This window comes from Lissotriton vulgaris, chromosome 4_1 (assembly GCF_964263255.1).
Source record: "Lissotriton vulgaris chromosome 4_1, aLisVul1.2, whole genome shotgun sequence".
Classification (NCBI taxonomy): Eukaryota; Metazoa; Chordata; class Amphibia; order Caudata; family Salamandridae; genus Lissotriton; species Lissotriton vulgaris.
Window position 1 is genome coordinate 1,791,615,733 of NC_141691.1, and position 27,818 is coordinate 1,791,643,550.

At 45.5% G+C, this 27,818-nt stretch overlaps 1 protein-coding gene across 1 annotated transcript in view; it reads right to left on the minus strand.

Annotated features, from left to right (window-relative positions):
- Positions 1-683: 683 nt before the first annotated feature.
- Positions 684-27,818, minus strand: part of EIF3E (eukaryotic translation initiation factor 3 subunit E) — a 231,129-nt gene continuing 203,994 nt past the window's right edge. The window contains exons 11-13 of the mRNA XM_086966115.1: positions 10,842-10,944; positions 2,565-2,699; positions 684-840 (exon numbers count right to left, since the gene is read on the minus strand). Coding sequence (XP_086822241.1) covers positions 802-840; positions 2,565-2,699; positions 10,842-10,944 — 277 coding nt within the window. The 3' untranslated portion in view covers positions 684-801. The remainder of the gene's footprint in view (positions 841-2,564; positions 2,700-10,841; positions 10,945-27,818) is intronic.

A 27,818-nucleotide genomic window follows, 5' to 3' on the forward strand; every position in this document is an offset into this window, starting at 1 on the left:
AGGGTTATTATGTTAAGGCTAAGGACTAAATTCTTCCAAACTACCCCCCCCCCCCCTCGCCCCCCCAAAAAAATCCAAGAACACTAGTTCTCATAAATGTAGTGGTTTGCTGCACACTGTTCCCTGTTCTCCCTCAATACAGCTGTAGTGCCAGTCCTATGGCTAAATAAAAGGGAAACTATGAATATAATATGCTCATTCACATACAGTGATATTAAGCATGAAACGAATTGCATAGATATTTACTATATTTTTTTTTAAAAAGCATAAAGTATGCTTTTTCAGCTTCTGTTGAAGAGCTGTAGAGGTGGAAGTCATTTTGATATCTCTTGCGGTCAATGCAACACTTTGTTTTACATTAACATTGGATGAATCAACCAGCCATTGTTTCTATACCTGGGTATCGTATTCCTTTGTTACAATTTTAGTGTCCTGCTTTGCTGGAGTCAGATATGGTTCACAAGATCAGTTTAAATTCATGTAAAGGCTGATGTGATAGATCAGATTTTCACTGGGGAAAGAAATTTGAGTACAATGCAATCAAGAGGCATTTCCTACTGTGTCTTAAGACTGAAAGTGCAGGTTGTTTTAATCTGCTTACATTGCATTCATTAGGTATGCTATACCCACACAAACACACAGAAACAGAACACAACCTTAAAACTGACTGCCAACCAAACAACTAAAAGGAAATACGACCATATTTATTCAAACTATGTACTTTCAAGCACATTCTTTTGCATTTTTTGTCAATAAAAGAGTTCATGATGTGAATGATTGGGTGAAATTTTCTTCAATATCTTAGTAGAATCCAGAAGACTCCGCAGCCCAGTGTGGTGCCTGAAGAAAACATAAAATTACCAGTATTATAAATTGGAAAAACAAATCACTACTTGAATTTCTGAAAGTTATCAAACTGTTATGGTGTGCATTTTGAGTTTGGTTACAGTTTTTCGGACGAACCCTTCCTACAAGATGTTGGAAATGACAAGTTGTGTGTGTGGTATTCCCCCCCCCAGGTTTTTGCCTTCTGTCATTTTGGCCATAGAACTCAGATCACATTACTCCTAACCAGTGGTAAAGGGCTGGTGCCTCCCTTTAAAAATTATAACATTTACATATTCCTCATTGGTACATTTATTTTACTTACTAACCCCTAGTACATAGTGCTGCATATATGCAGAGCCTGTAAATGAATGCTACTCGTGAGCTGCAGCACTCATTGTATCGCCCACTAAAGAAGCACTATAAAACAGGTCGCCTGGACTGTCCGTGCTACCTGGGTATGCAGCTTTAAACTGCTATTTCGACTAGGCTAAATAAACCCTTTCCAGGTCTACACCTTTCTTTTTAGTTCTGTAAAGTCCCACCTATGGCAAGCCCTAAGTGACCACAGGGCAGGGTGCATGACATTTAAAAAGTAGGACATGTATATTTACATTTTGTTACATGTTTTGGCAGTAAAAATCTTCAAAGCCCCTTTTCACTGCAGCAATGCTGGCTTCTCCCACTGGGTTACACTAGAACATCGTGCTTAATTTCAGTTTGGGAGCTGCTTGTTTTAATAGTAATTTAAAATCTTACTTAATGCTCAAGTCAGATTTTATTTGACTATTTTAGAAATTACACTTTTAGAAAGTTGCCATACTCTGCCCGAAGCCAAATGGGACTCTGACAGTGTCACCTGACCACGGATGGCTCTCCTGTGGTGAGATGTGGACTGCTTCCAGACAGTGGATAGCACCTATTCATTTTCACCATTAGGGTTTCTGTAAAAATACAGTGTAAAATAACGGATATAAATTGTGTTAACATTACTCTGATTATAATATACAGCTGATATTTTCATTACTGACAATTGTATTTCTTCTTTGCCATTCAAAGCACTACCTGGGGGGCTTTCTGGTGATTTATGATTGTTTTTCTATTCATTTGAACTTTTTCGCTTTAATGTTCATTAGTTTATATTGTTCAATTACCATAACATTTGATCCCGGTTTCGCTTCCTTTGGTTTTTTTGCTACCAGTTTAATTATCTACCGGTGTGGATGTAGAACTTCATCACGTTCTATCGTACAGTTGCGATGGACGGTTTGTTATGTGTTTCACCTAGATAAACTCCATCTCTCAATGGCCTTGCTATGCAGTCTAAACTGTCAACGGTAAAGCAGGATATAGCTCTTTAAACAGGTTAACCACTGAGCATAACACCTTGGGGCTGAATGTCAACCTCCTCGCTCTGGAAGAAACACACACTTCCCATGCTTGGCAGAAATATCCGCATGCAGGCCAGATCTATAGTGCTATGCAAAGTGTTATCTGCCCCTATGAAGTACGTCCAAGCTCTATAAATACCCTAAATAAAAAATCATGTTAAACCATGCCAATACATAAGAGCAGTTATTGTACACCACATGAAATAGTGAAAGGTGAATGGTCAGTAATTTACATAGAAACCTTAAGAAAATGTCATGAACTTGGTATGCAACTCATCTAGTGATTCAGCTGTGCATACATTTCAGAAATATACTTAAAGGCAAAGAAACGTGGGCGGTCTCACTCACCTCGGCTCGAATATTTTGGCTTACTTTCTTCTCAATGTTCATAGCCAGCATCTGACTGCGGAAAGACAGGTTTTTGGTTTTCTCAATCACTTGCTGGTAGGGAGATATTGCATTATTCCCCATCACCACATGGCCCTAAAAGGGGCAATTTAAAAATAAAAATAGTTACATTTTAAATGTTGGCGTAGACCGTCAAAGCAACACATGAAGCAGAAAAAAATTAAACAAAACTGGTCTAAAATAAACTGGTCGATCTTTTACATCACAACATTAAGCAAATAACCATATGTATAAATATGGAAGGTGGGGAGCATGTTCTTTCAATAAACCAGATATTTGTAAAGCTGCTGCTCATATACAGCGGAGGACAGAAGAACGTGGTGTCTCTGGGAGGCTGGCGTTGGGCACATTGGCAAGACGACCCATGAGGGCGTTACTTAGAGGTATCGAGGAATTTGGGAACCTACAAATCATATTTTAAAATACTTCTGAACGCTGGGCTCCAAACATTCCAGGTCTGAACTTCGGTAAAGGAAGCCTACAGACCACTGTACCCAGAACAGGCTTATCTATATGAATAAGGAGTGATGAACGTGAATGAGGCTGCAGCCAAAGGAAGGCTGTGACACTACTGAGACTACACTGCCAAAGTTAGTCACTCCATCTTTTCAAACCCAATAACTGCCATAAAGCCAGCAAGGAATGCTTTGTTTGCCAACTGGAGCGACAAGGCGAAGATCGCAACGGGACAAAAATGAAACCTATGGTGCTTTGCTTGCAGTAGAAAGAGTAGTTTCCTACCTGTAAGTCCAGTTCTGTAGTAGGGGTATCGCTGTTATAGTCGTAATCTAGTGAATCGTCCCGCTCATGTGCGGGGACCCCGGAGCAATCAAAAATAATCTCTTAAGCAGTCTTCCTTGCAGTATTGCATAGACACAAGAGAGAATTAAAGACAAATAATGCAGCCTATACATGCAAGGCTACCATACGGTGGTCATCTATTTAAAGTAGCAAGCAAAGATTGTATTATATCAACCTTTGAGACCAGTATAAATGCCGAGCCGAGTCAGAAATTATCTTGCCGCATGCAGAAAGTTAATTTCAAAGCGGAGATTCACCAAGTCATGGAGCGAGAAACTAGTAACAAGCAGAATGCCGCGCGACGTGCAGTCGATCACGTATTTAAATAGATTACCACCGTATGGTTGTCGTATTATCTGCTCTGAAATTGACCACCCACGTATGGAAAGATTTATCTTCTAACTTGGAGTTGTGATTTAATTCACTTTTTTGATGACTTACAGCCCATCGGGCGATTGCATACCTCGAAACGCCACCATTAGCACAGCAAAGTCCACTACCTGCTCTATATGCTAAGAGGGTGCTGAAAACGTCGAATAGATTACAATATCTCTGTACAGATTTCAATTGACAGCAGTCCTGAAGATGGTTTCTACAAATAACTCTTAGGAAACCGAAACGTCGACCCTACATCTTATCCCTATCTTGTTTTATTCAATGTGACTGGGGATAGATGTCTTTTAGGTTCTGTTGAGTCACGTATTGATTTATTTCTGTGTGTACCCACAGACCTATTCTTTGTTTGTTTACTTATCTGTATATGAAGTGTATCCTTTAAAATTCCTATTGATAAAAATCTATTTTTCTAATACACCTCGTGTTTTGTTTATATGTTGTGTCCTGTTAAAATTGAGTTCATATTGAATTAGAGTCTAATAGCACTCGATTTGTTCACATTAAGGATTATGATTTCATCCTTTTAAAGCTATCACAAATTACAAAATACATACTAAAATAAATTCCCTTGAAGGCACTTCAAATAGTAGTGCAGCACTCTGGTTTTGAGTCAATCATCCAAAACATTCTACTGTTTGTTTCACAGTGCTCAACATTATGTGGATTTCTTCATTGTTTTGCAGGTGATAGTTAAGGATGCTATTAATATACTTACTGGTTTATATAGGCCCTTTTGTTTTTGTAAAACACAAAACAGGGAACTCAAGTTGTTCAATATTATTGGAAGCTTTACACTGTGCTCCAGGAGATGGAGGAGCTTCACTAAGATATTCCAAGAGTCACCAGCTAAACAAAGGAGTACTTGTCCAATTCAATTGGAGTGAACGTCTTAGGGCCTGTGACACTAATGGTAAACGAAAATAGCCCTACCTTTTATTGTCCCAGGACTAAAGCAAAGGACCTCGCAGCCATGAATGACAGAGTGAAAGTTATGCACTTTACTGGGGGTGAGGAGAGGCATACAACCTACTGAGAGATGTTTGGTGACTGCTTATTCAGACATTTTAGAGGCAGTTTATCATTATTACAGACTTTCACTCAGAATTGATTTATCACACCACTTTATCAACAAGATAAAACTATCAATTGCTTTGGTACAGTGTAAATTAGTGCTCCATCTGCAATGGTAACAAAAGTGGGAAGGAACCGTTATATTTATTTTCTTTTATCAAGAAATGTTATCACTCTGGCAGGTAACCAGATCTAAGGTATGTGCTACTGTGTATATTGCTAAGACATTAGCTATAAAGCCTATACTAACTAACAAAAATGAAAGCTAACAAAAATTCAAAGAAGAATTCTGCAGACTGTACATTGGTCCTACTTCTTAGTCTGGCTCACAAGTTATGACTAGCTAAATGTTCGTAACCTCCCACCAATTAAAACATGTGAACAATAGGTACTACCCATACAGCTTAGAACAATGAAAGCAAATGAAAGGACAGGGTCCTTGAATTTTCCTTCACAGTTAGAATTAAGGAAACTACTCATTGTAATATGCTACATTGTTTTACAGTATTACAAGGATTTTACGGATATAAAATGGGATTAGTGCCTAAGAATACATGAAAATTCTAAAGTAAAAGGTTAGTTATCCTGTTAACAGAACCAAGAGAAACAGCCAGTTTCTCAGAGACCTCAATATTGTCTCCAAACAAAATCAGTTCTAGACTCGAAATCAGTTCTAGACTCGCAGTCCTTCCAGAGGCTGCTTTTTGGAGAGTGTGGTGCAGATCTTACTGCGAAGGAATATTCACCATCTAAATCCTTTTCTGAACCGCCTTACTTTTCTCTGTCCCAAAGAACGCCACAATGAGATGATTGTACTTCCGGTGCTCTGTAGTATAACCTATATAGCATATTATGGTTCTTTTGGGATGCCACTTTTTCTGGTTGTTTATTTTGCATAAACACAATCTAGCATTGTATTCTTAATGAACGCTGTGCTCAACATGAGTTTAGTAATAAAACTACGACACCGCCATTAATGACGTCATCTTGTAGTTCAATGACGTGAGGCAAAGTTCTCGTGGCGTCTGATGGCTCAAAATGGCAGCGAGGACGGTGCCTCGGGACCTCCCACGAACTTAGGAGAAGCCCGAGGCACCGACTGATCGGTGAGGCTGCTAGAGGTAGTTGAGCGTTTTAAGAGTTAAAGCGCTTAAGCGGATTTGTCAGCGTTCCTGCATTAGATTACATGTGATAAGCAGTAGAAGCGCCGATCGGGCTTGCGGGCCAACTGTAGATAAGCTCCGGTGTCCAAATAATCATGAGCAGAGCACTATTCGCGCCCGTGTAGTAGGGTGTTGTCATTCGTGGTATTTTTAGTAAAGGGCGGTAACAGATGCATTGTATACTGTATTTTCATCTGAAGGAACACACAGCGTCCATTCAGGATTATGACTCGAGGGAGGGTCTATTCCCTACTGAGGGGTCTGAATCAGGATTTGGGTTAAAAAAAGTAGGATGAGTATGCACACTACATGATTAAGATTATTTTGACAATTTAGTGTTGCGATATTGCAAGGTAAAGAGTGATTGAGACCTGTGCAACGCTTATGCAAACACTTTATCTGGGATTTACATTATTGCACATTTAAATACAGAGGTCCTATATCACTATTTGACTAATAAACTAGACCAACTCTACGAAGAGAGTAGTTTTTATGGATGCGTTCTTCCACACTGAGATCGTTTTTTGAATGGAGTACTGGTTTATGGAGCATATTCCAACCGTTTTTTTCTTTTGAATACCCCCCTGAATAGCATATTTACCTTCTTTACAAGGCGGGGTCTCATTTACCTGAGTGGTTACCAGGTGAGGTGAGGCCAATACCTCATATACAAGACAAGTGAGTGGACCTGTTCTTTAAATATAGATTAAGCCACTGAGTTTGGCGTGAAAAAAGGGCAAATATTTTTCTCTGTTAGGTGTCCTCACAACTACTGTGTTTCTTTGCAATTCTTTCTTCCAGGTGTGAAAATCACTCTGCCCGTATGGAGGTAATGTGGCAATGCACAATTGTATGTTTTCACGTATGCAGTAGCTAATTTTAAGCGTAGGTCCTGAAGAAAGCCTGGGCAAGTTGCCCATTTGGCTGAAACTAGTCGACCACTTATTACGATCAGCAGCATATTTGGTACATGCGGCATCTGCACTATTTTTATCAGGTTTGGGAGAGATGTTATAATAAAGAGTTTTTCTCTTCCATATCCTTTTTATATATCATCACTCACTTGCACTGCACTTCATCTTTTTCCATCACCATACTTAATCAGACGATGTAAACAAAGGATATCTGCTAAGTGACCAAGCTGGTCATCAGCCCTTTTCTATCACTCCATGTGGAGGTCAAAGGAACTGACACGAAATCCGAACCACATGATCTCCCTTTGTGTTGAAGAGGTTGAGTGGTAGGAAGGAAGGATATCCAAATGATGACACTGGCCATTCTTGGCAGTTAATGGAAATCTGACTAATAATAGTCTGTCTCTGATGGTAGTCTCACTTATGGAATGAAACATTTTTTCTGGGATACTATACAGTACTAATAGGCTACATAACTAGTTGTTGTGGTTTCTCTTTTTCTTTCGGTTTTTCACCACCAGATTGTTGTGTCATTGGTTTATACGGTTACCAAAGAGCCTTGCAACTTCTCTAGAACCGCCATCTTCCAAAGGCCATCCGTGAAATGGCTTAACAGGCAGGCCACATTTTTTATTTATTTATTTATTTATGTGTTTGTATAGCGCTAGAATCGACTACCGAAGGAGTATCTCTGCGCTTAAGCGGACTCTGAGGGGAGGTTGACGATCCGGACGTACGTAATAGGTACAGAACAAGATACATTGACTGAATGTAATACCAAACTGTCTGCGGAGAACATTGGTTTTCCAAATGCCTCAATCCTTTAAGTTTTCCTGTCCGGAGGGGTTGTAGGAATGCATTTGGTTCACCTAAACTGGTGGAAGCCTAGACCACACAAATCTAAGACGTTAGGAACAGAGCAAGGGAGTCAAAAGCGTAACCGAATCAGTCTTTTGGTGTCTGGCCAACTTTCGGTTTATTAGTGAGCAAGAGAAATGCTTTGGCTTGGTACCCATTAGGGTGTCAGTTAGGGCTTCAATAAAATGTTAGTAAGGGCTCAGATGAAGTCCGCCCTGGGAGAAATACTTCAGTCAGTACATTCATTTTGACTTCCACTGAGGGTAGTTGCAAGTACTGGACCTCAGCTGCATGTCTAAACACAACACACAAAGATATGCTCTTATGCACAGGGTCCAATGGGCTACCCTAGCCCTGTGTTTGAGGAGGTATCCAGTCCACCGACTTTTTGCAAGTCCATGTAAATGTCATACTCATCACAGTGTGGGTGTAAATTATCCCCATTTTCTCAGTCTTCATCAGGCTGATCAGAATCAGACCCAAAAAGATGAAGAAGCTCCTTGGGGAACAGTAAGGTTGTCCGACAGAGTGTACAGCGACAGTGTGCTGGAGTGGAATTAAGGAAAAACCTTGGTCTGGGTTAAAATGGATTTGGCTTGAAGCCACACAGCAAAGTTGGCAGGGCCAAACGTCTGGCATCTGATGTTGTAACCAGCATCAATGATGAGCAGACTGGTGCGGATCTTGGAGTCAGTAAGGAAGTCTGCACTAGAGTTGGTACAGACCCGGAGGCATGTTTGAGGGGCTCAGAAGGCAAAGCGGACTGATACTCTAGTAGTAACCAAACTTGAGGCCTCTGTGTGCCTGTGTCAGAGGGAGCCAGAAAAGTAACTATAATATGCAGCACGGACACCTAAATGGGATCACCCTACTCCAGTATAGTCGATGGCCTGGTAAATTTGGGACACAATGGGACCAGTTGAAGAATCAGCTCTGCGACTGGTGATCAGGACAGATCTGCACCCAGACACCCCTTCTGACTTCTTTGAACAGAGTGGCGGAATGGGGCCTGCTTTCATTTTCTGTATTTCTTATTAAGACTTCGACTCAAAGTATGATCTCAACAGCCAAAAGGACCTTTTTGGGGAGAAGCAGCCTGATGAGCAAGAACGTGTCCATACCATCAATTTGCAGGGTTCGAGACTTCTTTCTGCGTTTATGGTGACATACAGTTTGGCTCACAGTACTGGATCACATTTGGTTGCATGCAGGTATATTCTTTGCAAGTCTTGGTGTTACACCCCGAGCCCAAGCACTAGTCCCACATTGTGCAGGTCTGTCACTGATTATCACAACACAGTCTGAACCCTGTAGCCTTCGGTGAGGACACTTCCCCCCGCAAGAAGGTATCAACCGACAATAGTGGGCAGAGCGCCACATACACAAGCCACCAACTAGAAGCTTGCAGGATCTCTATCAAAATTTCTAGATCCAATAAAGTGCCTGGGGAAAATAATAAAAGTGAAGAATCTGCAATTAGAAGTAACCGCCAAAATTATTATTTTCTAGAGGTACAATACTACTCCGCAATACAGACCTGGTTTATTTGAAAGCACTTATAAGCTTCCCAATGTTGTTCTTATTTGCACAAAAAAACTGGGAAGCACTTCTAATGAGCTTTGCTTGACTACCACACACTCCGCCTTAAGCAACTACTGCTTGGCCATTTTCCCTTTGAACTTGCACCAATCACTGGAAAATGATACACAGCCTAACATTAAGGTGACACTGCAATACACTGTTTGCTCTCCTCCTCCAACACAACCTCCTGTTTTTTCCCACTTATTTGTCTCTAATAAGTCACCCTATGTCTCCTCTATTACCATATTTATTTGCTAGCATGAATTACCACGGTCCTAAATAGATCACCTCTTGCACTAGAAAGTACAATTTCTGCGTAGTGTTCCAATACCCTTAGGCCTAGTTTGTGATAACACAACTTTTAAATAAAGAATGACAGATTTTTTCCCCTTTTGGGGCCTTTCTTGTTTACTGGCACATTATTCTCCACAATTATTTTAATTCCTATTGCTCTTTATTTGTGCTATTGTACTGATGTTTTACATTGTTGTCTTCAACTCAATAAAGCTTTTCAAACTTAAAAAAAAGAATGACAGATTCTGCCACTATATACATTTACAACACATACAGCTGTTAGTGACATACATCAAATCTATGGGAAACAGAAGCATTCAGGCATCAATGTTGAAATCTCCTTAAATACTGTTCTGCAAAGGAAGGGACAGAACTAAGAAAACTGGAGGCTAAAAAAGACTGTCTTTTTAATTGAAAAGTTTAAAATTGTCCTACAACTGCAGTTTTCAGACTGTTATGCAATAAACTCTTATAATCTTCAATCTCCGCTTAATCCAGTAAAGAGCAACAGGCTGTGCCACTAGATGTCCGACATCTTGTTTGTATTATCAGCAGAGACGTTAAGAGTTCTTGTGCAGTCTTGAAAATTAGAAGCATTACAAATACGACACAACCAAGAACGAAGGGGGCGAGTAAAAATATTTGCATCACTGAACAATAAGCTCTTAGAATCACTGAATTGCCAAATTAAGCTTAAACAACAAATAAAAATATCAAAATAGAGCATTCACTACAATTAAATCCAAATCACTGCCTCGTTCTAAAGAGATCGGTGGATATCTGATTGTACCCAAAAACATTCAAAACCAGCAAACTATTCTTTCATGCAGTAATAGCAATGCAGCACAAACGCCAACACCAACTTCTGGCTAAATTGGGCATAAGGTCCCTTGAATGAAGGCGCTTTTGCTAAACGTTTGTATAGATGTATAGATGTATAGATGTGTGGCCAGCGGTTAGAAGAACCACCCGAGATGCTCTGCTTATTTCAGGTTTAAAAGGAGTCAAAATTAAGCCATCCAGTGACGAGATATTAGGTCATAATGTGACTTCCACACATACATAATCACAGGATAATAAAGAACATTTAAAATGAAGCCTAGGTGATCAAACATCAAGGTCAGGCCAATAAACCTTACCAGTTTGGAGTCTAATTTTGCGTCCAGTCTTGCATTTCGGATGAGATTGACAATCCACCTTTCAGCATCGTCTGGAGTCATATTCAGCTTATCTGCCAGCATACTGTAGGAATAGAAGAAAAGATTCTCAATAAAAAAGGTTACACTTTTGTCCGTTTGTACAAGAAGCCTGGTTAAACCGTTTGTTGTTAACAAATAGTTCGAGAAAGGAAGCAATCTGGCTTACTCGCATTTACCAATTATTGTATTTACAAGTATGGACTACTTTGAAAAACGCGAGAATACTCAACCAGCACTCCTATTGCAACAGGGAGTCATCACAGCAAAGCAGAAGCAAGCGGGGTCCGGGAGAACATTGCGTGCACTGCCTCAGCTCGGATAATTGTTTCAGGGAAGCGGCTCGATGACTCAATTAGCCTGAAAATCGTCATCAGCTGGATGTTGGCTTTGAAGTGCTGGACACCTGCTTTGCAAACAGCAGAACGCTACTTTTGAACTCTATTACTATATTCCTCCCCTCTTGATGCAGAGTAAACTTCTCCAAATGTCTGCTCCATTTGCTAGAATCTCCCCGTCCATTCCCTCATGTCGACTCTCTACATACCGTACCCAAATAAAAACAAGCTTACAAGATAACATTTTAGACAAGCACTTCAATTAGCTTAAAAAAGGGAATTCTTTGAAAATCGACGTTTTGCAGCTGGCCTTTCCCGTGGCTTTCTAATAAAGTCAATACATGTCCTGCTGGAGTTCTGCTCATTTAGAAAAAGTGTAAACACCATGCTTCTACCAACCACCAGGGAGCTACCTGCTGCTTCGGACCACTGGTACACGATCAATATACACTATTAATACCAGCTGATTGCTCTCGCTAATATAATCATTTCTTCTCTAGATTTAGCGCGATTACTTTCAATATAAGCAACTGCATTAAAATAACGAAATGCACTCATGCTACAAGCCTTAGCTTGCTACATGCCGAATAAGCAACTACAAAAATCTGTACTGAGAACTTCCTTTTTGAAGATGAAACAGATCACAAGTCAGCACTATCTGCCAACTTCTTACCGAATAAAACAAGTAATAAACATTTAAACAACAACTCCATATTAAAATAAAAAAAATGTGGATGCAAGAAAATGGGGTTCTGTTGCAATACCCCCTCCCCCCTCTTTTTGCCTGGCGTTTGATGCAACTTTGACTGTCGAGTACCGAGTCCCGGCCAGTACAGTTTTCGTTCCCTAAAAAAATATCCACAATTGGTACTTCTGCCCCTGTAAGTCCATCGTAAGTGGTACCCTGGGAACCTAAGGCCTGGAAGTTGAAGAGGGACCTCCGGGAACCCCTCACTAGGACATGCCACTGCCCTTTCATGCCCCTGTGAGGTGAAAAATGACAAAGCCGACATGACACCCTACCTGAGTGAGATGCCAGACAGCCCTGCCTGAAGGTTTAGATAAGCCCCACCCTCTAGCCAGCCTTACAGCCCTAAGGCAGGGTGCACTATACTACAGGTGAGGGCACATCTGCATGATTTGATATGCCCCTATAATACTTAAGTAAATTCTTCACAATTGTTTAAGTGCCAGGGAAGCCATAAGGAGTACATGGGCTGGAAACTCGATAACTCAATTCCCCAACACCAGGATAGCTTTGCTGAAACCAGGAGTGTTTGGTAATAAACTCCTCCTTGTAATAAATCCACACGGATACCAGTGTGAAATTTATTAAACCATGAAACCTCAGAGATGCCCACTGAAAACCTACTGTCTCGTGTGGTCACGGACTGGCTTTAGGCAGCCTGCCACATACAGACACGTTTCTGGACTCCCGGGTAGAGAGCCTCTTCTCTGTGACTAAAATCAATGCACATCCTGGGCAGAGTGGTCACACCTCCTCCCAAGGATGGGCCCATTGCTTGAAGGGGAAGCTTCAATGCCTGCCGCTTTGTAATGCAACCCCAGCCTCTGCTGCTAGCAGCCTCTAGTTTACACCCCCTCTTTAGGTAAGAAAAATCAGAGAGGCTAGAAGGTGTGCCCACCTTTGCCAACTTAACCTCTAAGGTGGAGGAGCCGAAGTTAAGCACACTTTTTAGTTCCCTCCATCTTGAAGATAAGGGGGACTCCTCCAATCAGGGCTAGGTTTATGCCCCCTTCCACAGGAGGGTGGCATAATAGCGGGTGTAGTCACCCCAGGGGAGGTGCCAACTATCCCTACCTGCTACTCCCCTACAAATTCCCCATATCTTAGTATTTAGGTGGTCCGCCCAGACCTGGAAACTAGTAGCAATGTACGCAGAATGACGAAGAAGATGCTGTACAGTGAAGCCTGAAAAGACTACTGACTTGGTCCCAGCTCTACCGGCTTGTCTCCAGCTTTTAAGATCCTGCACCCAGCAGGAACCTGAGGAAGACTGCCTGCACTTTAAAAAAGACCAGAACTCCCGAGGATATTGGCTCTGTTCCCAAGAATCCAACATAAAGTACTCCAGTTCCCTGCCCACTCTGTACCAGATGCCTCCGCCCTGTGTCCAGGTAGACCACATATTTAGAACAGGGTCCCCAGCGATTCGGACCTTATATCCAGGTTTGACTGACCCCCCCCAGGACTCCACAACAACGCCTGCAGTCAGAATCCAGAAGCTCCTCTGACCGCGACTGGCTCCGGTAAGAAGACTCAGATGTCGAAAGGCACCCCTGCACCCAAAGCCCCTGGGCCTTGGTGAGCTGAACAGACAATGCCCCTACAACACCCTACATCTCTACTTACCTCTGCTGTCATTGGTCTCCCTCTTGTAAGGTCTGGTGCGACACATGAGGACTGTTTGTTAAAAGCAAAGTCTCTTTACGCTGGACATTCCACACACAGCAGCCAGGTGATCTATGTGGGCCTTGCAGCTTAAAAACGGCGCCAATGGCCCCAGTAGTCAATATTTGGAGGCAGCACACATAAAAGGTGACCATGCAAGATGCTCTCTTGATGACTTAACTGTGACTGTAGTTAGGGTGCGGTGACCCTCCATCTCCATGCATATATCAACTTTACATTACTTTACAGCGTATTGTGTGATACCAGGGTGCTCCCTTCCATGGAATTCCATGGAGCCTAACAAATACTATGATTAGTGTGAGACTGACTGGAGCATAAGTGTTTTACACCTCTAACAGATTTACACCGAATGTGGTGATTTTAAAACAAGAATCATCACCTCTTTGCATGCATTTGCCAATTTTCTAATGATTGCCTACAGAGCAAAACTTATTTTGGCACAATGGCATTTACATTGAGCAATGAGATTTCTAGTGTATCAATACTAAATATAGGTATATGTGAATCTCTCATATGATTAACCCCTTTGATGCTGATGACGGACCCCAGCCGTCATGCACTACGGTGGGCGTGTGCTGAGGACGGCTGGGGGCCGTCATAAACCCACCCACTCGCGATTCTGCCGCACAGGCGCAGAATCGCGGCCGCGCCCAAGGGGTTAAATCTATTTTCCCCACAATAACTCCTTAGGTGGAGTAAACCAGTGAAGAGATTATTATATGTGTAGAGCATGAAAGTGTGTGCTAATAAGATGCCCATGAGAGAATACCTCTTGAACATTTCAGGATATGTGATTTTCGGCCACCTAAATTATAAATTGGGATCCAGGTCCCGAAGAAAGCTGGGGATTCATGGATTATATGTTGGGATTTCTAAACTCGCACATAGGATCCCGACTGAAAACAAAGGAATGACCTTTAGAATGTCAGACGGAGGAGGCTAAACCACTGATATAGCATGTCACCTAGGTTGGTGGGTGAGAGCGTGCTTAAAATGTACATACATCTTTATGAAATCCACACAAGACATTAAGGTGCCCACTTACTCCGGAACATTCTAGGCAGTAATCCATGTGTCCTTTTTTCTGGTTTTAAATTACTTAAAACATTTTTGGGAGCAAGAAATCATGGACATCTCACTCCTTTTTACCCAAGTAGCCTGCCAAAGGGAATTTGTGGAATACAAAAAGCAATATGGCCCACCATGTTCTCACTTAAGTCTGTAACTGGTCTTAAGATCAGATCTTGTTTGGGGTTGGGGGAAGTAAAATCCCAGATTCTGTTAATCTCTTGTTACTTCTACTATTGCTCCCTTCAAGCCCTGCACTTCGTTTTGCAAGTTATAGTGCTTCTTCTTTCCAGTTTTTTCGGCTTGAAGTTTGAAAAGATTTTCCACATATCGAGGGAATATCCAGGATTTAGAATATTTAAAACCCATTTGTCAGAGGAAACTTTCTTCCATTCAAGAAGGAAACCTACCCGTCTGCCCCCTACTGGTGTTTAGGGGTGTCCTAGTTGAACGTCATTACTTAGGAGGCCAAATGATCTTGGGGACCGGCTCCTAGCTCTTACTAAGGCCTAAAGGATTATCTCCCTTGTAAGCGCGTTGCCATGGTTGGTTCCTTCCTTGAACTCCTATTTTCTGACTGGTATGGCTTTGTTGCTGTATTTGTTGGAACCGAGACCTCTAGATCAGCCTACAAGCGTCTGGAGTGATCTTTTCTTGTATTGGCAGTGTTATTCTTTTTCATCTGCTGTAAGGATTTGTCAGTGTGGTACAAAAGGGCTTTCCTCTGAAAGGGGCTTGGTAATTGACAGCTGGACTACAGGCTTGAAACCCGAGACTCCAAGCATGTAGTCTTCGTCTAGGGGCCAATACACATTTGTCTAGCATATCTGCAGCATCCAGGGAGGATATCAGGCATGTGTTTGCAAAGGTTTTGCCACGGAGAAAGAAAGCGTTTGCCCTGTTTTCACATTGGTCTGGCAGAGGTTGCCTCCGACCTCATCCCATTGCTGGTGGACATATTGGCTGAGCAGGTCATTTGAGTTGGCTATGTACTATTAGGTGGATTGTAGCCTTTACATATTTAGGTCTACTGACTATAGCCTTTTGCTCTCCATGTCCGTTGATGATCCTATGGACGCTGATGCGATTGCCCTCTTCATGACTGCAGCCAATTACATAGTCCTGCAATAAATTACAGCCTTAATTAGACCGGATCCTGTAATGAGGTTTTGTACATCTTTTCTACCCTTGAAGGGACTGCCTTTGAAGAAGCAGGTACTTTGAACGCTTCTTAGCCCTAGTCTGAGATACTAGCAGGCACAGGCAATACGTGTTTTTTCCAGGTAACAAGCCCCAGTCAGATCCTCAAGTTGCATTCCACATGCGTTTGCTGCTCTCGTGACCACTGTGTTATACAATGAGAAGTCCTCTGAGTGTGGGGTTTGTGATGGCCAGAAATCACTGTCCTACTTTGGAGAATCGGCTTATAAATCCTCCCAGGTCTTCCTTTACTGGCGAGCTTTTCCCCATCAGCTGACGATACTCTTTGCACAACTCAGTATGTGTCCCTGGTGTTACTAGGGGTTCTATGTCTATGGGTGTTTTACTCCTTAGATTGTTTGCCCCTGTTTAGGGTATATCTTACATTATTAAGCTATTAAACAGTTTTTATTTTGCAGTAATTCTGCCATCTCAGCTTCGAACTGCCTCTGTTTCTCTTGATATCCAGCACTTGTTATTCAGTGTCGCTCGTCAGGCTCCTCTTCCATTACCGGCATCCATATAGCCTTCATTTCTATTTTTTTCTTCCAACGATCTCAGTCCCCTATTGGAGCCTTTGCATCGGTATTAAAAAGTCTTCTTCAACTGGAAGGCGAGGCAGGCCTGGCACGTGGTTTCTACGTGCTCGGTTGAGAGGTAGAGGCTCCAGACTTGAAGGTGGTCAGTCCAGGGGCATTTGGAGGAACAATGGGAGGGCAGTATTGGAAGGGAGCACTTTCACCATGTACGTGACTTGGAATGCTCAACAAGAAGCCACTGGAGAGGCGGGGTAGGAGGCCTGATATGGGGCAGACGCTCTGCCAGAGGTTGCCAAATGGAGTGGTTGTTTTGTGAGGTTTATAAAACGTCAGTTTGTTTCCATTTGTTATCAGGTTTGGACATGCACCAATATAACGAATAGTTTCTTACCTGTCGGTGTAGTTTTGCAGCTTGATGATCTTTCTGGATTCACTATGCTGTGCATATTCCGCGGTCTTGTGGTTGGGTCCAGATTCGTAGTCTTTTCTTTTTTTTTTTTCGTCGCCCAGGTGGGGGTCGGCGTCACCCCTCCTTGGGTGTATTTCCGGTGACGTCGGCATGCTTCCTGCGGAAGCTCCCACCCTTGGGCGCCATCTTCGGATTCTTTTTTTTCTCCGTGTTTCTTTCGTCTCCGAAGTGATGGCAATGTTCTATGTAGGTGAAACTTCTCTTAACCGCTTTGTATATAAAGTCATTTCTGCTTTTTTTTTTGACCACCTCTTTCCTCTCCAGCCTCATCTTTCTGGCGGAGGTGGGTGGGTTCGCTAGTGAATCCAGAAAGATCACCAAGCTGCAAAACTACACCGACAGGTAAGAAACTATTCGTTTTGCAGCGTGAATCTTTCTGGATTCACTATGCTGTGCATAGATTTTGTAGCGGTTTCTCATTTCTGTGGCGGCTGGGTGGCAGATGAGCTTTGGTTCTTGAATATGTGCTGGAGCACCCTTTGTACGACTTGTGCTTCTCTGTTCATCTGAACATCAACGCAGTAGTGCTTCGTGAATGTGTGCACTGAAGCCCATGTTGCCGCCAGGCATATGTCTTGTATGGGTGTATTAGCCAGGAAGGCTATTGTCGCACCTTTTTTCCTAGTGGAGTGGGCACGTGGCCCCTCTGCTAGTTCTTGCCCTGCCCGTTTGTGGCAGAGTTGGATTGTTTGCGCGATCCATCGTGCAATAGTGTTCTTGGTTACAGCCTTTCCCATGAAACTGTTGGCGAATGACACGAAGAACTGCTTTGTTTGCCTGTGTCCTTTTGTCCTCTCGATATAGTGCATGACTGCCCTTCTGGCGTCTAGGGTGTGAAGGGCTCGCTCTGCGCTATTTGTTGGTTTTTGGAAAAAACTCGGTATCTGTATGGACTGGTTCATATGGAATTTGGACACCACCTTTGGCAAGAAGTGTGGGTCAGTCCTCATCACAACCCTGTCATTGTGTATTTGTATGTATGGTTCCTGCAGTGTTAGCGCTTGAAGCTCGCTCACTCGGCGTAGGGACGTTATTGCAACCAAGAAAGCTGTCTTCATGGTCAGCATTTCTAGTGAGGCCTTGTGGAGTGGTTCAAAGGGCTCCTTCATGAGTTCTGTGAGGACTATGTTCAAGTTCCATGCCGGTGGTGGCACCCGCTTGGGTGGTGCGATCCTCTACGCTCCTTCCAGGAATCTCTTCACAACCTGTGACGTTAAGAAACTCCTGCCCATCTCACCCCTTGTATAGGCGACTATCGCTGCCAAATGTACTCTTAAGGAGGACGAGCTGAGTTTTTTCTCCAGTAAGTGCGTGAGGTATTTTAGCACTGTGGAGTCCTTAATTTTATTGTGAAGTCTTTCCTTCCTGCACCATATTGTGAATGTCTTCCACTTTGCCACGTAGCACTTCCGTGTGCTGGGCCTTCGTGCCTCCCGAAGGACCCTAAGGGTGCTCTCAGGCAGCCTCAAGTGTGCGAATTCTATGTCCTCAGGAGCCACGCCACTAGGCTCAGGCTCTCTGGCTCTGGGTGCAGTACCTCTCCGTTGTGCATGGAGAGCAGGTCTTTTCTTCTGCCGAATCTGTGGGGTGCACTCTGTGCCATCTCCATGATATGCGAGTACCATGTCCGTCTGGCCCACTGTGGTGCGACCAGTATCAGGGTCATGTTGCTCGCTCTGCATTTGCTCAGTACTCTGTGTATCAGTGGTATCGGGGGAAAAGCGTAAGTAAATGTCCCGCACCAATCTATCCATAGGGCATTCCCAAGGGACCCTTCTTCGGGTTGTCTGGATGCAAAGCTTTGGTATTTGGCATTCTGGCGTGTTGCAAACAGGTCCACTGATGGCGTTCCCCACTTTTTGAACAACCACTTCGTCTCCTGAGCATTGAGCTCCCACTCGTGGGATGCCGATGTTTGTCTGCTCAGCCAGTCTGCCTGAATGTTCTCCTTCCCCGGTAGGTGTATGGCCAGTAGGTCTATCCTGAGGGGGATGGCCCATCTCCATATCTCCTGCGCCAGTGTCGAAAGCATTGTTGACTGTGTTCCACCCTGCTTGTTGATGTAGAACATTGTTGTGGTGTTGTCTGTCTGCAGCAACACCCTCTGCTTGTACAGTCTTGTTTGGAAGGCTTTCAATGCAAGGAAGATTGTTTTCAATTCTAGATAATTGATGTGCTTTGTCGCATCTGCTGGTGTCCACAGACCCCTCACTTTGAGCTCTTCCATGTGAGCGCTCCATCCCATCAGGGATGCGTCTGTGATGATGGTCACTGTTGGGGGTGTAAGAGGTTTTCCCTTTGCTAGGTTCTCCATGGTCCACCATGCCATTTCCTTCTGCACTGCGTGCGTCACAACCACTAGATCCTCCCAACTTCCAGAAGCTTGTGACCATTGTTCCTGGAGCCATTCTTGGATGGGTCTCATGTGAAGTCGTACGTTTGGTACCAGGTGGATGCATGATGCCATCATCCCCAAGATCTTTCTCGCAGTCCTCACTGTCCGAGCTTGTCCCTTCCGGTAGAGGCGAGTTTCCCTCACTAGGGCCCCTGCTCTCTTGTCGCTGGGGAACACTCTGCCCTGTAAGGTGCTGATCTGTGCCCCCAGGAAGATCTTTACTTGTTCCGGCTCCATTGATGATTTTTTCCAATGGATGGAGAACCCCAGGTTTATCAGCGTGCTCGTCACTGTATGTGCGTCTTTCTTGCATTTCTGGTACGAGTTTGCTTTCACTAGCCAGTCGTCGAGGTAAGGATATACGTGTATTCCCTGCCTTCGTAGGTGTGCTGCGACTGCCGCGAGGCACTTTGTGAAGACCCTCGGTGCTGATTTTAGACCGAAGGCTAGTGTTGTGAACTGGTAGTGGCTGTCTCCGACCGTGAACCTGAGCATATGTTTGTGACCAGCTGGACTTGCTCCATTGTGGTCGCTCCCCCACGCTCCCAGCCTCGATCTCCTAGCTGATTGCTCCACTCCACCTGCACAGTTTGCTGGTTCTGCCGACTGCCTGCCCCAGCCACTGCTCCCAACACCCTTTGCCTGCCTGGGTGAGCGCGCTCCGACGTCGCCTGCATTCCCTGAGTGCCTAGAGGGGAACATAGCGCCTGGTATCGTTTTCTATGAGAATCTTTTCATTGTATTTTGCGCAGCATTGATTGCTTATTTATTTTATTTATTTTACTGACGCTTTGACTGTAGTCACAGTTTCGTTTTCGCCCGTCCATTTTGTGTTGGTCACTCGTGGACCGTGTCTCCTCCCCGCTCCCCGCCTCCCAGCAGCCCCTCCCACGCTCCGCCCCCCTCCACTATCTGTATATGACAGTAGCTTTAACGCGCAGCGACCGCGCCGAAGGTGCGCCAAAGGTAAGCCCGTCTACGCCCGTCCGCGCCTGGACCGCGCCCAGCGCCAGACCCCCTGGTCCTCGTACCACCCACCTCCCCCGCATCACCTAAGATGCCACCACCCGCCTAGCCCTTAACCCCGGCCGACTCCCCCACTGCGTCCAAGCCACTCCTGGACACACCCATGGTCCCTTCTCTTGCAACTCCTGCAAGTTCGACGGCAGCAAGATCAACTCCTCATCCACGGACACAAAACAGAGATCTGACTCCAACTACCTAAAATGCATCCTGCTCAACACCCGCTCAGTCCACAGACACGCCATCGAACTTTGGAATCTACTAGACACCATCTCTCCCGACGTCGCCTTCCTAACAGAAACATGGATGAACGCCTCATCAGCCCCAGACATCACCATTGCCATCCCAGAAGGATACAAAATCATCCGTAAGGACCGCACCGACCAAACAGGAGGAGGCATCGCTATCGTCCATAAGAACTCCATCCGCATCTCAACCAGCTCAGACGTCAACCTCGCTAGCGCCGAACACCTTCACTTCCAGATCCACACCGACCCCAAGACCACACTCAGAGGCACTCTCCTCTACAGGCCTCCAGGACCCCGTGCAAAATTCAGCGACGTTATCACTGACTTCATCACCCCACACGCCCTCCCCTCCGAGGAATACATCCTACTGGGAGACCTCAACTTTCACTTGGAAAAGAGCAACAACAGCAACACCACCTCCCTTCGGGACAATCTCGCCAACCTCGGACTCAAACAACTTGTCACTACGCCCACCCACATCGCAGGTCACACACTCGACCCTATCTTCACCTCCAGCAAACATGTCTCCTTCAGCCACACCACAACTCTACATTGGACGGACCACAGCTGCGTACACTTTATCTACAATAAGACCACAACTCACAACCAACCTCAACCTACTCTACGAAGAAACTGGAACAAAATCACCATCGACCAGATCTCCTCATCGCTTCTTCAAAACCCCCCTGCCCACTCCTCAAACACCGACCAAGCAGCGATTAACCTCACCCAATGGCTATCCAACAGCGCCGACATCCTAGCACCGCCGAAAAAACTTCAAATCAAACTTGGCAGCAAAAACGCCTCCTGGTTCAACGATGATCTTAAGAAATCGAAGAAACTCTGCCGCTCCCTCGAGAAGGCCTGGAAAAAAGACCCAAACACCAGCACCAGGGACGCCTTCAAAAACGCCACCCGCATACACCACCAACTGATCCGGACTGCCAAGAAAGCCGCATTCAAAGACCAACTAGACAACAACGCCCACAACAGCAAGGAACTATTCAACATCGTCAAAGAATTCACCAACCCCTCAGCAAACTCCAATGATATCACCCCCTCTCAAACCCTCTGCGACTCCCTAGCCTCATTCTTCCACAACAAAATCGCAGACATCCACAACAGCTTCGACAACCAACTCGGAGACCATCCCACACAATCTCCTGCCGTACCTTCACCCCCCTCGAACATCCTTAATGACTGGAACCCAATCTCCACCGAGGACACCATCCGCCTGATGAACTCCATCCACTCAGGATCCCCCACAGACCCATGTCCTCACCACATCTTCAACAAAGCAGACTCCATCATAGCACCACACCTCCGAGACGTCATCAACTGCTCCCTCAACTCCGCCACCTTCCCGGAAAGCTGGAAACACGCCGAACTCAGCGCCCTTCTGAAAAAACCCACAGCGGACCCCACCGAACTCAAAAACTACCGCCCCATCTCGCTCCTTCCATTCCCGGCCAAAGTCATTGAGAAAGCCGTCAATAACCAGCTCGCCGCCTTCCTCGAAAGCAACAGATCCCTCGACTCCTCTCAGTCCGGCTTCCTTGCCAAGCACAGCACGGAGACCGCCCTCATCGCAGCAACAGACGACATTCGAACTCTACTGGACAATGGAGACAGTCGCCCTCATCCTCCTAGACCTCTCCGCAGCCTTCAACACAGTCTGCCATAGCACTCTTCTACAGCGCCTCAAAAACATCGGGATCCAAGGAAAAGCACTGGAATGGATCACCTCATTCCTCACCGGAAGAACCCAGAGGGTCCGCCTCCCACCATTCAAGTCCGAGGCCACTGAAGTCATCTGCGGCGTACCCCAAGGTTCCTCACTCAGCCCCACCCTCTTCAACGTATAGATGAGCCCCCTCGCGACCATCGCTCGCCAACACAACCTCAACATCATATCCTACGCAGATGACACCCAACTGATCCTATCACTCACCAAAGACCCCAACACCGCCAAAACCAACCTACATGAAGGTATGAAAGAAGTAGCTGAGTGGATGAAGCACAGCCGTCTGAAACTGAACTCAGACAAAACAGAAGTCCTTATCTTAGGCACCTCCCCCTCCGCTTGGGACGACTCTTGGTGGCCAGAGGCCCTTGGAAAAGCACCCATCCCGACGGACCACGCACGGAACCTGGGCATCATCCTGGACTCCTCACTCTCTATGAACAGACAAGTCAACGCAGTCTCATCTTCATGCTTCAACATCCTCCGCATGCTCAAAAAAACATTTCGCTGGATCCCCACCGAAACCAGAAAAACAGTCACCCATGCACTGGTTACAAGTCGCCTGGACTACAGAAACACCCTATACGCCGGTATCACCGCAAAACTCCAGAAAAAACTCCAACGCATCCAGAACGCATCAGCCAGACTCATACTAGATATCCTGCGTAAAGACCATATCTCTAACCACCTGAAAAACCTCCACTGGCTCCCCGTCAATAAGAGGATTACTTTCCGCCTCCTAACCCACGCTCACAAAGCACTCTACGAACTTGGACCCAAATGCCTCAACACACGACTTTCCTTCTACACCCCCCCCTCGCCAGCTACGATCTTCCAACCAAGCCCTTGCTACCATTCCTCGCATCAATAAAACCACCATGGGAGGCAGATCCTTCTCCTACCTCGCAGCTAAAACCTGGAACTCACTCCCCACTCACCTACGTCTCACACAGAACCACCTAGCATTCAGAAAGCAACTTAAACCTGGATATTCGACAAGTAATTCCCATCCCTTCCTCAAGCGCCTTGAGGCCCTCTGGGTATGTAGCGCGCTATATAAATTTCTGACTTGACTTGACTTGCGTTACGTTCATTGGTATGTGCAGGTAGGCGTCCTTGAGGTCTAGCGTGACCATGAAGTCCCCAATCGCGGTAGCACCTCCTGCAGGGAGGTAATTTTGAATTTTTGTGTTCTTATGAATGTGTTCAGGAACCTGAGGTCCAGAATGGGTCTCATTGTCTCGTCGACCTTTGGCACGAGGAAATACGTTGAGTATATTCCCTTGTTTCTTTCTTTGAAGGGAACCCGTTCTATGGCCTCCTTCTGTAGGAGCTCTCTTGCTTCTTCCTGAAGCCGCTGTAGCTGTTCGTTTGCTAGTGGCTTTCGCTTTGGTCTCCTGCTGGTTGGCCTCCCTTCCAATTCTAAGCAGTCCCCGAATTGGATGATGTTTAGAATCCATTTGTCTGATGTGATCTCTCTCCATTCCTGGAGGTAGAATCTTAATCTTCCACCCACTGGTGTTACGTGGTGGTAGTTGTCCATTGTGTCCTGACCCCTTTGTACGTGCTGCCCCCTGGGATCCTTTCTGTGGGCGGGCACACTGGTGTCTCTGAAGTCATTTAGAGGCGGGCTGCTGGCCCCCTCTTTTATGCTGTCATCGTCCATTTCCTCTCCCTCGAAAGGACTGGCCCCTTGACTGGTACTGCCAGGACTGCTTCTGTTGACTCGGTTGCGCCTGCGAGTCAGCCTGGTGCGTCTGTTGGAAAGCCTGGTGTGAAGTACCTGGCTGGTTTCCACCTCTTCCGCCGGGCCTCCGTGACTGGGTGCCCCTTTTGCTGCCTCTGAACTGCAAAGCTCCCATGGATCGTGCAGTTTCATTGTCTTTCTTTAGTTGACTGAGTTTGTCGTCAACTGTTGTCCCGAACAGCGTCTCGCCATTGAACGGAGTGTTCAAGATGCTGTGTTGCACTTCAGGCTTGAAGCCCGAGATTCTGAGCCATGCGTGTCTTCTTTCCGTGACACCCATCATCATGAGCCTGCTGGAGGTGTCTGCTCCATCCAGGGCCGTCTTGAGGCAACAATTTGCCGCATTCTTCCAGTCTTCCACCAGTTTCTCGGCCTTCTGCCTGGCCTCCTGGGGTAGGTCTTTCTCCAGTTTTCCTAGCTCCTCCATGATCTGGTACATGTGCCTGTCTATGAGGGCATTGGAATTAGCCATGCGCCATTGGGTCGCAGCATTCCGTTCGATCCTTCTGCCCACTAAGTCCATCCTTTTGCTCTCCTTATCAGGAGGAGGTCCAGAAGTAGTGGCCACGTTAGCCCTCTTCCTTGCTGTGGCCGTGATGATGGAGTCAGCTGAGACCACGCCTCGAATGTAGGCTGGGTCCATCGATGAATGTTTGTACTTCTTTTCGGTTCTGAGAGTGACTGTCTTGCATGTTGCGGGCTCCCTGAATGCTTCCATCCCCTGCGCCAAGATGCTGTCGAGCATAGGTAGATACTGGCTCCTTGTTTGCGTGGGGAGTAATGTCTCGAGGAGAAAGTCCGCTTTCTGCTTCTCCTAGTCGAGCTTGAGCTTGAAAGCTGCTGCCGCAGACCTCATCACTGAGTTGTAAGCCCCGATGTCGTCCGGCGGCGATGGCCTCGAGGGGTATGTGTCGACCGCCTCTTCCGGGCTCTCGGTGTCGACATCCAGGTAATCCTCCTCCTGCGGGTCAGAGGTGGCCGACTCAGCGTCCAACCTGCTGTCCTCTTCCTCCTCATAGCTGTAAGCCTCGTAGGGATTCTCGTCCTCTTCCTGGTCGTCGACCATTTCGGCGCCAGGCTCATGTTCCTCGGCGTGTTAGTCTTCCTCCTCGACCAGTTCCTGCATGGGTGGCTTGGTCTTGTGGGGAATCGTGAAGGCTCTCATCTTGGCGTCGAAATCCTTTTTCCGCTGCAAGATGTTTTCCATTTCGGCTTCTAGTCGCCGTTTTTTCTTTTCCATCTCGGCCGCGTTGTCCGCGCCGGATTGTTCGGCCACTCTCTTCGGCGCCTGGCTCGGCTGTGAGTTTCGGCGTCGAGGACTTGGACGTCGAACTGGGTTTCGGGTCCCTGTACGGCGTCAAGGCTTTAGGGTCTTTCTCCCTCGACGTCGATCGGTCCTTTTCGGGGACGATCTTCGACGGCTTCTGCTGCTCAACAGCTCTCGGTGCCAGGGACTCCTTCTCAGAGGATCCGCTCGGCCTGTGGGTAGCCGCGTACGCCAGGTGTCTCTGCGTCGGCGCTTTCGGGGTCTTGCCCTCGTTTTTTCGAGACTCGGAGTCTCTCGTGCTCTTGGGGAACGACGAGTCTCCTACCTTATCAGATGTCTTCGTGTAATCGGTCTCTACTACCGTGTAGCTGTCGTCTTCGGCGGCAGCGTTGTCCTCTTCCTCCGAGGACATCCCCAGCTCGTACAGCGATGGCGTCAGATCTTTTCCTTGGAGGGTGGCGTGCGCAACCCTCTGGCTCTTCCTCACACGAAGGGTCCTCACACGAAGGGTCTTCGGGGCGAAGACTGAGCAGGCGTTGCAGTCCTCGCTTCTGTGTTCTACCGGTAAGCAAAGGTTGCAAACCGGGTGCTGGTCTTTCTGCGCGAACTTGTGGTGGCAGTTAGGGCAGAACTTGAACAGCGTGTTGTCCATCGAGTGTTTAGGCCTCCCTGGCCGCGCGAACGTTCGATGATTTCTCCTCCCTTTCGCCGGGCAGTGTTCGGCGAAGTCTTTCGTAGTCTTCTTCTTTCGATATCTTCTCCAATTTCAATCTTTTCCTAGTACTTTCTCCAAAAATGTCTGGAGCCCAACGGGAAAGATCCAGACCCGACTGCGGAAAAAAGAATCTGAAGATTCACCGGAAATACACCCAAGGAGGGGTGACGCCGACGCCCACCTGGGCGACGAAAAAAAAAAAAAACACAAAGAAAAGACTACGAATCCGGATCCAACCACGGAATATGCACAGCATAGTGAATCCAGAAAGATTCACGCTGCAAAACTATGCACATTGCCAACTAATGGAGGAGCCACTATACATCAGGAGTCAAAAGACTTTTTCGAGGAAAAACAAGTTGCAAACGTCCAAGCCCAACATGTGTGCCAGAAGTACACAGACCATGTGTGTATACAGCCACACATGCTACAAACTTACAATTATATTATTTGTTTTTATTATATTTCCAAAAATATTTTTGGGGTAAACTTAAAAACTTGCATCACTACTCTAAAAGTAATCATTTTTGGAAATGAATAGATAGGCAATGTGCTAGGTACAATCCTTCTGAATTCTTGTTTTCAACTCAGTAAAAAGAAAGGCAGAGCAGTCAAATACATTTTAGGAGTCACAATCGGCACACAAGTAGTGAACGGAGGCACAGAACAGAAAAACGGATTAACTAGTTCAGGAATACCATTGAAGTGCCAAATACTACCCAAGGAAGGCCAACTACATGGCTCAATTCTAAAGGATTTAGGGCCCCAGATGAAGCAGGGCCTGCAGCCGCCTCTATCCAGAAAATAAATTTGAGCCACAGCTACTTTACCCAAAAATAGTAAATTATTTCACACAAGCGCAGCACTTCTGGTCCATGTTTTCAATACTATCCAAATAGTCCCAGTCACCAGTTCATATGGGTTTACACTGCGTATGAAAGTGTGCGACACCTAAAGAAGCATCAGCGCTGCCCGAAGAGAGCGGTTTGAAATGTGAACATGCGATTCTGGGAGTGCAGATTTACGGTCATCGCTGAAATTAGATTGCTGCTAATGCAGGACAACACTGCCAGAAAGTTGCGTACCGCAGTTAATTTCAGATGGCAACCAGCCGGGAACTAAGCTGGATGAAGTTGGCATAAAATATAAGATACACTTACAGCGAAAATTGTAAAAGATCCACAAAAGAAAACGAAACATATTTGGCACTTAAGGGATTTATTACACTGCTTTCATGAAATACAGCTCCCAGTGTGGCTTTGTGTAGCTGGGATCAATATTAAAATACACGAACGGTGAAAACCAATTTGTAGCAAAGGAAAAATTGAGAAAGTGAAAATTAATGACAAAAAGTCTGAAAGATCATTTCCAATTTGCATCACCACCACCCACCTTAGTATCCACTTTAAAAAAAAGAAAATCACTCAAGAAACGTTACCATAAATGTGCTGGTAGGTGGGTGTGACGATGATGGTGTTCATAAACTATTTCTTCTTACTCCGTTCCATTCCTCTTGCATAAAGGATCCCATAGAACAGATCCAAGAAACAGAGCGGTATGGCCTTACAATAGCTGGCTCTCAGCTTGACATGCATTTTGAATATTTCACAAGCACTCTGCAAACAACTCAAATGCTTCGACGTCACTCAACAGGTTTTGTGGAGTGGTTAAACAGCAGGTGAAACCTCATGCACTCTTCAAAAAGTATGCCAACTATCCCTAGGTAACCTTGC